At 35.3% G+C, this 17,558-nt stretch overlaps 1 protein-coding gene across 1 annotated transcript; it reads right to left on the minus strand.

Annotated features, from left to right (window-relative positions):
• Positions 1-515: 515 nt before the first annotated feature.
• Positions 516-17,482, minus strand: LOC117325446 (glucosidase 2 subunit beta-like). The gene is given in 18 exon segments (XM_033881655.1): positions 516-1,020; positions 1,492-1,591; positions 3,277-3,441; positions 5,746-5,815; positions 6,518-6,581; positions 8,931-9,017; positions 9,831-9,956; positions 12,410-12,586; positions 12,848-12,926; positions 13,227-13,311; positions 13,625-13,690; positions 13,969-14,032; positions 14,794-14,911; positions 15,313-15,341; positions 15,343-15,371; positions 15,748-15,843; positions 16,500-16,622; positions 17,348-17,482. Coding segments are annotated over 18 exon segments (1,707 nt in total). The 5' UTR covers positions 17,433-17,482; the 3' UTR covers positions 516-876.
• Positions 17,483-17,558: the final 76 nt, after the last annotated feature.

A 17,558-nucleotide genomic window follows, 5' to 3' on the forward strand; every position in this document is an offset into this window, starting at 1 on the left:
CGAGATATGTTTTCCCTGCCCCGCTTTGTCAATATCATAGCATTTTACATGATTACTCAAGGATATATTTGAAAAGACTAAATTAATGAAATTCTTTGATTTTCTTCAAAGTCCAGAAATTTCAGGTTTTTACCAAACTGTAAAGCATTCAGCTATACATCCCATGATACACCTATAACCAAAGTTTGGTTGCTCTAGCTTTTATAGTTTGTCAGAAACAGCCTTATCTGCAAGAGCTAAACACAAAACCTTAACATTGTTTTTGTTTTTTTCTGAAAGTCACGGAATTTTAGATTTTTACCCCAAAAACGTATAAATCTATGAAATACCGGGTATGCTAAGATGCAAAAGCCACCGCCATTAGAAAAGCAACATGTATGTGCCACCTTTCTGACATCCGTCATAGGACAAGGTGACACAACAAAACCTGCAGTCCTTGTTCAGAACAAATGTTAAACAATTCACCAATATATACTTTTGTAATACATTTAAAGTAAAAACTAGAAACATGGAAATTGATCATGTTTGATAGAATTTATTAGAGATAATACATGATTGAAATAGAAATTGTTTTCCCTAAATAGCACTACTGCAACAAATACTGAATCTTAATGATAAGTATATCAGCACTAAATGTTCAATGATATTTCAATGTCGCTTTCTTTACTGGTAACTTCAGCATGTCTTATATTGAATGTTCTTCACTTATGAATGGATTTCACATATCTTAAAGTACAAAAAGGTAAGTCCACCTACATTACAGTATGTGTGACAAAAACTGTGGGGTTGTTATTATAAAATGTTTACAAAAGGTGTGATGAGATTTTAATTAACAGAAATCTTTGAAATATAAATTATAAGAGGATAGATTACAGGTCAAAGTTCATCGTGAGAATGTGTATCCATTGGTGATAGTTTCCCTGAACAGCTGACTGGAGAAATGAAGTCAAATGCATATTCACAGCGACTGGGTTCATAGGCATTGACCAACTGGTTCTCTGGGCCACATTTAAAATGGATCTGAAAAATGTCAATTTAAAAACATTCAAGTGTTTGCATATCAAAATTCAAGGTCAAAAATAACATTTCAAGGCCATGTGTTGATTTTGAAAGTTTTTCTAAGCCAGAGACAAATTCCAAGGCTTTTCCAAGTTTGATACCCAAAAGTGAAGGTCTTTTTAAGTTTTAATTAATTTTAAACATACATCAGTTTTACACCAGGATTGGTATTTTTAAACAAGAGAACTTCAGGTCTTAAAGAAATGCATGCAAGACAGCACAATGAAAATGTGCAAAATACTTCCATTTGAAAATGTCTGATTTATAAGAAAGTGTTTTGTTGTAATATTTCTGATATGTATATCCACATACTTGCAAAATATACAAGGAATGAAAAGTTTTCTCATTCCACTTTTTATGTTTTCATTGTGAAAAACTAAATAAAATAATAAAAATAATAATAATATAAATAACTAAATAATCATGATTTACCTTTACAGATCGGTCCGGGCCATTCCAGCAATTCTGTCCACGTTCATAAAGCTGAGAGGAATATCGGTCATTTTCTGGGCCACTCCATTTTCCCCATGTACTGAAACAAAACAAGAATCCAGTCATATATGTTCAAAGACTTGGTTGGATCAGTGACTTGATAACAATCACATCCCAGTATATATCTCTCCTCATTGTGAGGGTATACAGTAATCATTCCAGTACATATCTCTCCTCATTGTGAGGGTATACAATGATCATTCCAGTATATATCTCTCCTCATTGTGAGGGTATACAGTAATCATTCCAGTACATATCTCTCCTCATTGTGAGGGTATACAATAATCACTCCAGTATATATCTCTCCTCATTGTGAGGGTATACAATGATCATTCCAGTATATATCTCACCTCATTGTGAGGGTATACAGTAATCATTCCAGTACATATCTCTCCTAATTGTGAGGGTATACAGTGATCCTTCCAGTACATATCTCTCCTCATTGTGAGGGTATACAGTAATCATTCCAGTACATATCTCTCTTCATTGTGAGGGTATACAGTAATCATTCCAGTATATATCTCTCCTCATTGTGAGGGTATACAATAATCATTCCAGTATATATCTCTCCTCATTGTGAGGGTATACAATAATCATTCCAGTATATATCTCTCCTCATTCTGAGGGTATACAGTAATCATTCCAGTATATCTCTCCTCATTGTGAGGGTATACAATAATCATTCCAGTATATATCTCTCCTCATTCTGAGGGTATACAGTAATCATTCCAGTACATATCTCTCCTCATTGTGAGGGTATACAGTAATCATTCCAGTATATATCTCTCTTCATTGTGAGGGTATGCAATAATCATTTTAGTATATATCTCTTCTCATTGTGAGGGTATACAATAATCATTCTAGTTTATATCTCTCCTCATTGTGAGGGTATACAATAATCATTCCAGTACATATCTCTCCTCATTGTGAGGGTATACAGTAATCATTCCAGTATATATCTCTCCTCATTGTGAGGGTATACAGTGATCATTCCAGTATATATCTCTCCTCATTGTGAGGGTATACAGTAATCATTCCAGTATATATCTCTCCTCATTGTGAGGGTATACAGTAATCATTACAGTATATCTCTCTCCTCATTGTGAGTGTATACAGTAATCATTCCAGTACATATCTCTCCTCATTGTGAGGGTATACCATAATACATGAATTGTAGTAGTCATTGTAGACAACTAATTCACACATAACAAATACTTCAGATATGTGTTAAGATTTATACAGGAGTGGTCCTTTATCTATTTGCAGTAAAAAAATGATATGTACAGTGTACTGTATATATACATGGAGCTTGTGAAAGTTAGCTTGAACAAAGACTTAGACCACAATCCAAGTGTGTGGTCGGAAAATGTATAAACAATATACAGTGAAAGACCAGCTGGGGGACTAAGCAAAAGTCGTCTTATTAGCAGGGTGGTCTTAATACTGAGGTTGACTACATTTACCTTTCACCATTAAGAAATTATAGGATTCGACTCTTTTTTCAATTTTTTTCTTTCTTAAATCAACTCTACACTGATCTAAAGAATCACAGCATCATTTTCACAATACATGTATATATCAGAATCAGCAACAAAATAACTAAATAATAATGAACTTCCAAAACATACAACTAAGGTACTTGTTTTAGATCTTGAAATACATTTTAGATTCAGATAGGAATTCCTGGTGTGATTTTTGTGCTGCTATTCTGCATGTGACACCTACCCAAGACTTGTCTCTGAGCCTCCTGCCTTTGGTCGCTGTGATGCCCGCTCATAGACACACAATTTGTAGGTATATTCTCGGTCCGTATACTCATAGCACTGATCCTTCAGGACAGAAAACTCCTCGTCGTTACCGAAGTCTAGGTTCATATAACTCTGTAGAGACCTAGAAATGGTTGAATGTGTTATAATTGAAATACATGCATATCCAAAAGATTTCATTTTTCATATTTTTATTTATTTCAACATTAAAATAAAAGAAATTTTACAGTAATTTTAGTACAAGTACTGGTAAATAAATTACTATGTTTGTTTGTCGTATATATAACAGAATGTTTTTGTCTTTTCTTTAATGTTCATATAAGAAAATTTAGATTAGGCATACTAAAGTCAGCAATTCTATAAGAAGTTCACCTCTTTTAAATAAACAAGAGGCCCAACGGTCACCTGAGATTTGAAATATTTCGGCCAACTAAATTGACCCTTTTTGGCCCCACCAATCAGTCCTAATGGGGTCAGTCTATGAAGAGTATTTGATTCTAACATATAGTTGATAAGAAGATTTTGGAAATTTCAGTCAATTTGACACTTTTTGGCCCCGCCCACCAGCCCCCGGGGGTCAACCAGGGCCAACATGTACATAACATCAAACTGTAATCCCATGCTGATAATTTGAACCAAGTTAGAATGAATTCCAATACAACTCCAACAAATAATAGCCAAAAATGTGATTTCCCTATATAAACTATAGTAAAGTTTACCCCCTCCCCAGGGGCAAACGTGAGACCCCAGGGTCATGAAATTCACAATTTTGGTAAAGCACCTAAGACCCTTCCATCTATGAAGAGTATTTGATTCTACCATATCTGAGAGTAGGGAAGAAGATTTTTGAAATTTTAGTCAATTTGACACTTTTTGGCCCCGCCCACCAGCCCCCGGGGGTCAACCAGGGCCAACATGTACATAACATCAAACTGTAATCCCATGCTGATAATTTGAACCAAGTTAGAATGAATTCCAATACAACTCCAACAAATAATAGCCAAAAATGTGATTTCCCTATATAAACTATAGTAAAGTTTACCCCCTCCCCAGGGGCAAACGTGAGACCCCAGGGTCATGAAATTCACAATTTTGGTAAAGCACCTAAGACCCTTCCATCTATGAAGAGTATTTGATTCTACCATATCTGAGAGTAGGGAAGAAGATTTTTGAAATTTTAGTCAATTTGACCCTTTTTGGCCACGCCCACCAGCCCCTGGGGGTCAACCAGGGCCAACATGTACATACAATCAAACTGTCATCCCATGCTGATAATTTGAACCAAATTAGAATGAATTCCAATAGAAATCAAACAAATAATAGTCAAAAATGTGAATTCCCTATATAAACTATAGTAAAGTTTACCCCCTCCCCAGGGGCAAACGTGAGACCCCAGGGTCATGAAATTCACAATTTTGGTAAAGCACCTTAAGACCCTTCCATCTATGAAGAGTATTTGATTCTACCATATCTGAGAGTAGAGAAGAAGATTTTTGAAATTTCAGTCAATTTGACACTTTTTGGCCCCGCCCACCAGCCCCTGGGGGTCAACCAGGGCCAACATGTACATACCATCAAACTGTCATCCCATGCTGATAATTTGAACCAAGTTAGAATGCATTCCAATACAAATCCAACAAATAATAGTCAAAATGTGATTTCCCTATATAAACTATAGTAAAGTTTACCCCCTCCCCAGGGGCAAACGTGAGACCCACGGGTCATGAAATTCACAATTTTGGTAAAGCACCTTAAGACCCTTCCATCTATGAATGAAGAGTATTTGATTCTACCACATCTGAGAGTAGAGAAGAAGATTTTTGAAATTTCAGTCAATTTGACCCTTTTTGGCCCCGCCCACCAGCCCCTGGGGGTCAACCAGGGCCAACATGTACATACCATCAAACTGTCATCCCATGCTGATAATTTGATACAAGTTAGAATGAATTCCAATACAAATCCAACAAATAATAGTCAAAAATGTGATTTCTCTATATAAACTATAGTAAAGTTTACCCCCTCCCCAGGGGCAAAAGTGAGACCCACGGGTCATGAAATTCACAATTTTGGTAAAGCACCTTAAGACCCTTCCATCTATGAAGAGTATTTGATTCTACCACATCTGAGAGTAGAGAAGAAGATTTTTGAAATTTTAGTCAATTTGACCCTTTTTGGCCCCACCCCTCAGGCCCCTGGGGGGTGGGGACCATATAATTCACAATTTTGGTTGACCTTCATAATAGCACACAGACAAATATGAAATATTCAAAATTTCAATGACACAACCTGTATTTTTTATTGTAAATAGAGAATATGAGTTCTATTATATTAATCTGTTTTAAAATGTCTCCAATCAGTATCTTAAATTATTCCATTATCTGAAGAGTTCTCATTTCAGTCATACCACAGATGACTTAATACTACTTACGATATTTCTCTGTCAATGGATTTCAGTTTTTCATCGGCAGCATTGAAAGCATTCCTAGTAATATCAGCAGCTGCAGAACAAGATTGTGTTTAACATCATATGATATGTACCATTAAATCCCATGTAAATTTGTGTCATTTTTTTTTGGTAACTCTGGCAAATACTAGCCGCACTCCGCTAATGATATTGTGGCTAGTATTTACAGATATATATCTCAGTTATAAAGTAAACAAAACTTTGTTGGGAGGAATAGAGTATTTTGAACTTTTTTTTCCTAATCCACGGTACATGTATACATTGCCAGGAAATTATCCTTTTTTTTTCAATATAACACGCACAATGAACCAATGAACATTTCATGGTCAAACAATGACTCCTCAGGTATGATATCATTGTATTTCAGTCTCTTTATTTACTCTCTCTACATGTAAACTGCTCTAATTTCTGTTACATATTCTATATCACAGCTAAAAAAAATTTAATAGCTCTTTTTTTTTCACTCTGGAAATTCAACATTCATTTTCATCTCGACATTGTTTTTACTTTCCTTCCATATTACCAGAACCTGCCTATAAAGGTTGCTTGTTTCAGTTTCCATCTGTATAAAGGTTAAAGGCTATTCTTCCTTGAGTGACAATAATGGACAGGTTTGATATTTTATAACATCAGATCATATGACTGGCTCAGAAGTTGACACTTTATTGTGTTATAACCTGTGTGTAATCCGCCAATGATTTCACTTCCTATAAGCTTTAAGTTCTAGTCTACACACCTTCTATCAGTACTTGTGTCTCTTCATCATAAGCAGGCATCTTCTCCTCGGTGTCTCCCTCTGTCTGAAACAAACACATCACTCTGAAAATCCCAGGTTCTAGTACAGTTACGGTTGGTTATTAATCATACACATTTCCGGAAGACAATCATCTTTTTAACAATGAGAATGACATCATGTTCTTATGACAGAACACCATGAAATGTCTTATTATATTCTATGACATGCTTGTCAACTTGTTATCACTGAAGATATTTACATTTCTGAACTACAAATCCCTGTGAAACGGTAAGTAGGACTTCAGCATTGAAGTTCTTAAATTATGGATTTGTTTAATTCCTATTTAAGGACTTGTAAACTGGTGTTTAAATGATCATATATGCTTAGCACACACAAATCATAGATACTGAATTACTACATAATAAAAAAGTCCCAAAGTCACCCAAATCACAGCTCAATGACGACATATTATGGCCATCACCACAAACATCAATTTTATTCTGCTAAATGTTAACCAAGTCACCAATGTCAACAATATTTCACAAATGGTAATGTAGGCCACAAAAGTCAAAGTAATTCTGCTACAGAGTACCTCAACCACAAACATCAAGTTTATTCTGCTAATGTTACCCAAGTCACCAAGGTCAAAGACAATTCCCTAAAAGTAAGCTGAGCCACAAAGGTCAAGGTCCTTCTGTGACAGAATATCTTAGCCACAAAGGTCAACACTTTTTTCTTGACAATTGTGTGATGTTGGATACTGAACCAAATGCACAATGTATCAATGACAAATTTTACAAAATATCACAAGTGATAAAAAACCCTCACAATAAACATTCATATGTATGCAACCCTGGGAGCACAGAATATGAAACCCGTACCAATAAGATATTTTTCCATAATGAAAGTATATACATGTATCAAGTTTCATGAAATTCCATTGAGAAATAAACTTTTGAGAGTGCTGACAAAATCATATTTGAGTTAAATAATCTAAGGGCAATAATAATAAGAGCTGGTTCTAAAATTCAAACTCATTGGAGAAATTACTATAGGAAATTCCTGTATCAAGTTTCAGGAAATTGGGCTGAGAAATGAGCTTGTGTGAATAAACTAAGGGCAATAACTCTGTAAATACAAAAGTGCAGGTTCTGAGATTCGAACTCATCAAAGATGTTGTCATGGTTAACATATGTACCAAATTTCATGAAATTCCCTTTAGAAATGATCTTGTGAGGGTGCAGACAAAAAAGAGTAACATACCTTTGTACAAGTATATGTACAGGCTGAATCCTACATCCCCTCCAAACTCCATTTGTCAGAGGATTATAAAGACATTCTAACTTAACTAGGTGGCTTATTTATCACTCCACTTTTAGACAAAAGTGAAACAAATTCATTGGTGATACAGTTGCTTAGTTTTCAATTTTAATCATTTTTTTTCAGATTTGACATTATGTCTGCATGTACATGTATAGTTGTATACTCAGATTTACATTATTGTTTTATTGGCGCTTTTATCTGACTAATGAGATTGAATTATTTTCTTGCTATCCTTATACACTTTATCTCTGCCATTATTTAAAATAGAAATATCCAGCTAAATATTTGATTCAAAGTACCAAGCAAGGGTAGCAGAACATCACATCCTATACAGGTCATGTGAAACATCACATAATTTCACTCACCAACTAAATTAACTCCACCAACTAATAAACACAGACACCAAATAATTCTTGAAATTGTACAGGTTTATACACTGAATATACAGTCAAACCTGTCTATAAAGACTGCAGTCAAACCTGTCTATAAAGACTGCAGTCAAACCTGTCTATAAAGACTGCAGTCAAACCTGTCTATAAAGACTGCCCAAGGGGAGGCAGAAAAACGGTCACTATAGACAGGTTGCCTTTATATACAGGTCCAAATTATCATGCAAACCAATTTGCATGTACCTGAATGTCTAACATGTTGCCTATACTCAGGAAACATGTATGTCTTCCTGTACAGGCTCAAGGATCATGGAAGTCTATAAAACCTCATGTCTCAATATTTTTTTTCTGTACAATCATTGCCTTTGCTTTCTCAATAGCTGCTTGCACTGAAGGATCCTAAATTACATTTGGTAGAGATGAATACTAGTCAGTACATGTTCATGTCCAAATGGAAGACAAGTTATAGATTATCTACAGATACATTTAAGGATAACTGTTTTTATTTGTAAGAAATTGCAATGTTTCAAATTTGAAAAGAAAACTTCAAGAGTAATGATTCATTTACATGCAAATTTTAAAGCATGGAGTACCATATACATGACTTTGGAATAGTATTAGTATTATTCAATACTGAAACTAATACCAGTCCAACAAACATCAAGTGCTACTAATCCCGACACCTGTTAATTGTGAATTACCTGTACTTCATTAGTAGGGGATGCAGGTGTGACCAAAGTGCCTTCTTCTGTGATTGATGGCAATGGTACAGCAGTGCTAGTGTCAGACTATTGATAAAGGGGAGTGTCAAGGCAATGTTAAATGTATAGACTCAAACTCGTGGGGATTTAATACCAGTCTTTCACTTACAAACCCAATCATGTAGAAGTGCATTGAAAGTGGTGCTGTTTGTTAAGGTTTATGCATCATGGATTTAATTCTGCTTTATTGTACATATAAAATTGGCAGGTGACATTTTTCTTAGAGGAATAATTTTCAAAAATAAGGCATCAATATTTTGCTGTTTAGAAACGAACTTTTTTTACAAACAATTAAACTGAGAAAAAGAAATACAAAATGTATATCATAACTTTCGATCAAATTTAACTGAAAAAATGTTCAAAACTGCTTCTAATAGGTGTAAGCCACACAATGCCAATATTACTACCTCAACAAATCCACAGTGATAGGTTAGTTCAGAAAACACAAATGGAGGGTAACCCTCAGACAAAGAACAAATAATAAAAAAGAAAACCAAAGCAGCAGAGTGAGTAAAATCAGACAACAGATCTCATACACAAACTTGATTATAAATCCATCTCATATACCTTATGGTAAATGTGTTTCTTGGCTCTGAACTTATTTTGAAGAAATTAATTATCTTTTTTTTTTAAATTTTCATTCAAGCGATGGGAGGATTTCGTGGCTACTGGTTCCAGCTAATGGAAAATAACTTTTTATTATGATGAGTTAAGAAAAGTACAAATACATTCACCACAAACAGTAACTTCACTTTCAGTACAAAGTCCATCATGCAGCCAGCCGAGACATCAGACATGTTTAATGAGCACAAACAGAAAGAATATGAGATATATACTCACATCATGATAATCATCCCTATCATCCATGTCATCGTCCTCCTCATCATCCTCTTCCTCCTCCTCCTCATCCTCCTCGTAATAATCTTCAGGCTCCAGAGGAGGGGGAGGAAGGGAGTTGGGAGATCCCTACAAGGGAGGTAACTCAACATAAGACCCACCCATCTAGTCAACTTTGGGACACAGCACTATCAAAAACTGGTAATAGACCATAATTATATCTATTCAGATTGGTCTATACTGGTCAATACTACCGGTACTTACTAAATCTTTCACTAAAACAATGATTTTAAAAATATAATTATTATATACCTTCAACTTCGCACTGATGAAAATGCAGCTAAAACTCCCCACCAAAGAAATGCAGAGAAGTGCAAAATCTAGCTAATGACAGTAAAGCAGACTAGAACTGTCGCCAGGATGCCTGACTAATACCCCCACAATCTGCATGAGTCAATAGTGAATTGGAACTGTTAATTAGAGGCTAACTAAGATAACCCAGTAATATAGTGACCAGTTGCCATAGCAACCATAATTTTGAGAAAAAGAAAGTGAGATGCACATCTACACATGGTCCTCTATATTTGTGTGAAGTTCCATTGAAATCGGCAGTTCAGTTTAGGAGTTGTCCGCACAAACTTGAAGTTATGGTTCTTATCGGAAAACCTGTTTATAGTGACCAGTTGCCATAGCAACCATAATTTTGAGAAAAAGAAAGTGAGATGCACATCTTCACATGGTCCTCTATATTTGTGTGAAGTTTCATTGAAATTGGCCCTTTGGTTTAGGAGGAGTTGTCCGGAAAACCTTAAAGTTACGGTTCTTATCGGAAAACCTGTTTATAGTGACCAGTTGCCATAGCAACCATAATTTTGAGAAAAAGAAAGTGGCATGCACATCTACATATGGTCCTCTATATTTGTGTGAAGTTTCATTGAAATCGGCCCTTCAGTTTAGGAGGAGTTGTCCGGACAAACTTAAAGTTATGGTTCTTATCGGAAAACCTGTTTATAGTGACCAGTTGCCATAGCAACCATAATTTTGAGAAAAAGAAAGTGGCATGCACATCTACACATGATCATTAATATGTGTGTGGAGTTTCATTGGAATCAGCCCATCAGTTTAGGAGGAGTTGTCTGGACAAAATAATGTCTACAGAAGGAGGGACGGACGGACAGACAACCCTGATTCCAATATACCCCCCCCTAACTTCGTTGCGGGAATATACCCCCCCTAACTTCGTTGCGGGGTTAAAAATATAAGTCACTGTAAAATTAAAACAGTTCCTTTTCAGATGTAGAAAGTCATTTAGGCTAATGACTATTGAACTTCTAGTACTAGAATAATTGATCTAAACTCAATATCTAACTTGAACAAAAGACAGACATGGAATATCCCCTCTGATGTAAATTGCATTTGGGGAAATTAGTCCTCTAATTATTATACTAGCTGAGGAGAATTCCTAGCCAACCTATGTCTTAGAGAATTGCTGATCAGTATTTACTGTGAGTTTGATACACTGTCATGTAAAATTGTTAATTGTTATAAGTATATTTGTATCAAGATGCATAAAGGAAAATTATACTTGTGTAAAACATAAATTGATAACAATGAATATGCACACAGAAATTGTAGAATTTAAAAAAAAATGCTTAAACATTTGGAGATATGGTGATCCTACCTATGAACCCAACCTATCAAAGGTCATTAGTGACCTTGACTGCAATCCTATTAGTGGATTTGTTCTCACAAATCATAGACAATAAAAAAATAATTCCTCATATACCAGACCAGGCTGTCTGTATCTATCAAAAACGTGTTGCACTGCCAATTGTTTGTGTTGAGGGGAGAAAAAAAAAGAAAAAGTCTTCAATCCAACCTAACCACTCTCCCAATCAACCAAGGAATTAATTGTTAAATTGCATTACTAGCAAACTAAAAGATTTCTAAGGATGAAACTCCTACCAACCAAAGGTTTCTTAAGACCTTGATTCGACAACACTTAAGATATTTTCGCATAATTAGTCAGAACGAATTTACCTCTACCTAAAAGACAAACAACATGTACAGCTCAGGACCAAGACTGTGTAGAATGATTGGTTCAGCTGCTGTGTAGAATGATTGGTCCAGATTAGATAACTACAGCTCCTAGTGAGACTGATCTACCAAAACTTACTGCATCAATACAAATATATATCGATTGAAGCAACACTTCAGTGGTCAACTATGTAAATATAGATCAGGTAGATAGTTTTATGCTATACACCCTCACAACAGACAAATGTATGAAAACACATTCCTATAAAACTCTCTGCATTTGATAATCACATGCAAACACTCTACAGTGTATACAGTCCATTTGTCAAGGAAACTCAAATTTTAGCTTTCTTGAATATTTTTCACAAAACAAATTTAATAAATTGATCACAAAATCAGAATTACCAGTTATCAATTACAGAAGAGCCAGGATTAACAAGATTTAACTGTACTTAATACGCAAGGAGGAAACAAACTGAATTTGTGAAGGGAAGGTGGTAGCTGCTAAAAACATCAACTTTAAAAACACCAATCACACAACTTACATTTGTTTCCTCTGCGGGGGGAGTAGCTGTCTCTCCCTGTGGCTCGGCTGGAGATGGTGCCTCTCCATCAGTTTGGGTGTCTTCAGGAACCAAGGGTTTGTAGATTTGTTTGATGTTGGGCCAGATTTTGGATACAAAATTGTCCATGTCTACCTTATCAGATTCTTCAAGATGTTCCTGTTTGTAAACAGAAAGCAAATAATGTAACTTTGGTATTCAAGGTTTACCAATGTTGTTGTCTCATTTACCATTGTACAGAGTCAAAACAATTATTGATAACCAATTGATTTACTTCATTGACCATTACAGCAAATAGTATTTACACAGTTTTCTTGTTTAGTTCTATGTTTTACAGACAAGTACGATCAGAATTATTACTGTCAAACAACCGTCACTAAGTTGTAAGATTGTCCAACAGATTCATCTTATATTATTTACCTTCACTTCCTCTTCACTGACCACACCATTGGAGTCAATGTCAAACTCAATGTGGATGACCATTTCCAGTACATCAACACTGTCGCAACAGATATAAAAATATTAATATAACATACGCCTCTTATTATCAACTATAAATAATATCGCCCCCTTCTCTTCATGATCAGTAATATAAGCATACCTGATTTCTTGTCCGATTTGTTTTCTATTTGGTTTTTTTCTCCGCTCAAGCCCCTTATTTCTCATTTGATTTTAAACTGAATGCAAGGATATATATGCTGCATTACATCAGAAAAGTGTTATTTAGATGATCCCAAGTCAACCAGACTGACACCACCACTCCAGCCTCCCACCCCGCCAATCAACATTTGGTACTTACAAGTTGTCATTGTTGGAATCCAGTTCGTTGAAAGCTGCTGCAGCAGCAGCTGCATCCTTTTCTGCTGACTTACGAGCTTTTTCTTCTGCAGATAGCAAAATGGTATGTCTTATTATTAAAGACTAGCTCTCATACTTTTAAATTCAAGGAATCTTTCAAATAAATTTACAGCACCAGCCCCCGATCCCATCTCCCAACTACACCACAAGCTTCCCAACGCCCCCACAAGAAAAGAATCATTCAAATATATTTTATTGAAGATCAACAAATCAACTGGGCACAAGTTCTTTCTCCACAATATACAATAAGTAATTTTTCTATTGTCACCAGACTTGTATACTGTCATAGGTATGAGAGTAAATCTTGGATATACAGAACAAACAGTATTCAACATTTACCATCCCAGGCTTTTTGATGTTTGTCTTTAGCTTCCTTCTCTGGAGCTTCAGCTTCATCTTTCTTGCCTGTAATAAATTTGAAATTTATGTACGAAATATTTTCCTTTTTTTTATCAATTGGAGAAAACTAAAAATTTCTAGTAAAATCCTTTATTTATCAATACTGATATACATTTTGAAGAATAGTTTAACAGACAGCAATTACCAAAGACCCTTAAACAAAGTTTACAGATCTATGGAGAATTGGTCTAAATACATGTACATAAGAGCTGCGTCAGACATCGGTCAGTAAACATGTTCAAAGCTTATACAGTTATAGTACTGGTCAACAGCAGTGGACATACTTTCCATTTCCTGGCGTTCTGTCTCAGCTGCTTCTCTGTCAGCTTGCAATTGCTCAAGTCTAGCCTGGAAACATAAAGGATAAAATGTTAGATTTTATAAGGATTATTAGAGGACAACATGATTTGCATTTGAAAATTGTATTTATTGAGAACAAGATAACATGATTTTGTGTTTGTAAATTGTATTTGTTGTGAACAAGACAACATGATTTTGTGTTTGTAAATTGTATTTGTTGAGAACAAGACAACATGATTTTGTGTTTGTAAATTGTACACACTAATATAGGGCGAACTTGATTCTAGCTTGCCGTTTGTGCCGTTTGCCAGTTTTTGAGCTTGCCGACGGCACGTACATTCAAGCAAAGCGGCTCATTTGCAATATTCCCGACATAGACCAAAACATATTTCTATTTTTTCTTATTTTATACATTTATACATGAATAAACTATTTCAGAAGCATTGTAAACATCGAACGCTGCAAAACATTCAAAATCAGCTTATTTTGCAATATATATATGACTACAATAGCCTGACCGGATTAAAATAAGTTGAAATTCTTTAACTTCTCACTTAATCTAATCTTTCGGTTAAACACTTCGCCATCTTGTTTGCCGGTGTGCCGGTGGTTTCAAACCGGCAGGAATTTGCACGTGCCGAAATTGCGCGTGCATATTCGGGATACAATCAAGTAATTTTACTGCCTTCCTACCTTGCCGCCGGCACACCGGCACGTCAGAATCAAGTTCGCCCATAGTTCACTGTATCAATACAAAATCATAAATATTATGTCAGTAAAAGTCATTGCAATGAATTCATGTAACTAACCTTTTTCTCTTCTTTCATTTTCTTGCCAGATTCTGCAAATTCTTTCTTCTTTCTCATTCCCTCCTCCTGTAGCTTCATGATACGTTCCACCTCCTCTTTGTGTTTCTTTCCCAGTTCACTGTACATTATAAAACATTTTTTTTCATCACAAAACTTTTTTGAATACGATCATTGATACAAGCAAATATCAAAATGTTAGCATATATTCCATTACACAGCAACCATTTTTCACATTTATTCAAGATATGTATTGTTTAACTGGTTTAAAAAATCACTTTACAGCAATAGGTATTCAGTTTTCTTGGTTTTTATTGATATACATTATAGAAACACCAGTAGGATTTCCTAGAACGTTTCCTTTATATCATGACAAATCAAACCATATGTTACTCCTACTGAAGAGGTACATAAGATCATCAACATACACTTCTACTTTCTTTACAGAACAAGTAAAATACACAAAATATTGAATCATCTTGACACAGGTGGACAACAAGCACTACTGTCACAGTAACCTACTTGCAACTGTTAACACAAGCAATGTTTCCCTGAATATTCATCTGTCCCGTCACAACAATCTGCAATATCAAGAAACAAAGTCTGTTAAACTTGATACGAATCTGAAGAAAACCCTGTTGTATCCAATGTTAGTTAATAAACTATTACTAGATTGGAAATTCAATTAAATAATGTGTAAAGTAACAACATCCAAGTACATGGTACTATCAACATTGTGATTGATAAACAATTCATCTTTCTGATAAACTTTCTAAATGTTAGTTAAATTCAAATACATTTCTCGCTTAATCTTACCAATATTAGAAGAGAGATGTTCAAGTGTTAATAGCTTTGTTTATAGTTTTAAATAAATATTAAATTGAATAATAATGACCGAGAAATTTATTGTAGATCTTCAAAAATTAAAATGAATAAAACTGGAACAAATTTCCTCACCACAAACGCCATCATTTACACGGGAAGCTGGAACTATCAGTGGTCTGTGTCCTGCATTGGTGCAAGTGAACTTGCCATTTGGGCATGCAGATGTTCCTATGAAGTAATACAATACATTTAACCAGTGTAAATCAGACTCTATCTCTCAACCTACCTATTTTTTTTAATTTTTGGTGGGTTTTTTTTTTGAAAAAAGTGTAACTTTACTATTATATTATATCATTAAATTCTCTGACTTTTACTTTTGTTGTAATACTTCCTACAGAAAAAGAGTAAAGAGTTGTTTCCACTTTCAAAGGAGTACTAGACACAAACTGGGGTCACTTTGCTTGTACAGACGCCATTGCATGCAGGCCCTGAGTCTCATTTGACTGGGTTTAGAAAGATGCAGAACAGATCAAGACTATATGTTTGAATCAATCCCTGGCATAACACATTCATGATGCCAATTATATATATTACACAACAAGCTAAACCACACATAAAATGCTAGAATAAATCTGAGTTCTTCATTGATGTTCCATCCCATGTCTGCAAATATGCCCACCAGTGCCTTAGGTAGTATGGGCAACTGCTAGGTGTAATTCAATAACTCCTTGGGCAAGAAGGATTGTCTGATTGTAAAAAGAGTAGGGACTGATGGGCTTATTAACAGACATGGATCTATTGCATTTTTACAGATAAATAAACCTAACTACACCTTGGTGACATGTAGTTGACCCTGTTGAGGTCTGTCTGGTGAGTTCCTTTACCTGGTTCATCTGATCCATCAGCACAATCACAGTAGTCGTCGTTCACATAGGAGTAAGGGAAAGACTGAGAACCATCAACGCACACAAACACGTTTTCACTGTTAGGCTGATAGTGGGATGCATCTATAACAATGAAAGAAAACAGAATGTGAGAATCATTTTTTTTAGTTTTTAAGATCCACGATTCCCATCATGTGTCAGTCAACAGTGAACTCCAATTAAGCAACATCGATATTCTAAGTTTGTAAGTAAAAGACATAAATGACAGAGTGTGAGATTAATCAGTTATGTAATGTAATCTTGTACTGGTGTCATTTTTTATTCTCTAAAATTTCAGAATATATCTTCCTACTGGCAGCTGTCTAGACGACGACCTGTCGAGAACATGGCTGGCAGATTGTTGTATGTCACAATAAATATATGTGAGCATTATGAGCAGATGTTGCCAGTTGAGAAAGGAACAACACACGTGATTTAGCTTTAATACTGAAACACTGTTAACAAGAATAATACATTCACAGCTATTTACAATCCAACATCATGCTTGGGCTTTATGTAACACACGTCACACGTAAAAATACTTAACGTTACGAGTTATCTCCCATAACATAACATCCAAAAGAGAGAATAATCCAATATTCGCTACAATACGTAATAAATTGTTCGTAGCCACAGGCCTATTATCATTATCTAATTTATCTTGACACTTACAGTACATGATCTACGTTTTGGGCGTTTTGCGTACTAGACTAGAAGTAGAATAGAAAAGGAGGGCGGGGGGGGGGGGGGGGGCACCGTACTAACTCCGCCCTCACACTTCTAATTACTGAGACATTATGACATATTACTTGAATCAGCGACTCCTCGTGGCCTCGGGATAGAAGCTGACGTGATAACTGCGACGGAACATATCAGCAATATTTTCATGACCATTTTTGCCTGCAACGAGTTGGCAATCGCCGGCTTCCAGGACTGTGATATGGTCGATTGTCATTGGTCAATAACATGAACAGGGGAGACAATAGTTTTTTTTTTTTTTACTTTCGCTATCAAAATAAG

Source organism: Pecten maximus, chromosome 4 (genome assembly GCF_902652985.1).
Source record: "Pecten maximus chromosome 4, xPecMax1.1, whole genome shotgun sequence".
Classification (NCBI taxonomy): domain Eukaryota; kingdom Metazoa; phylum Mollusca; class Bivalvia; order Pectinida; family Pectinidae; genus Pecten; species Pecten maximus.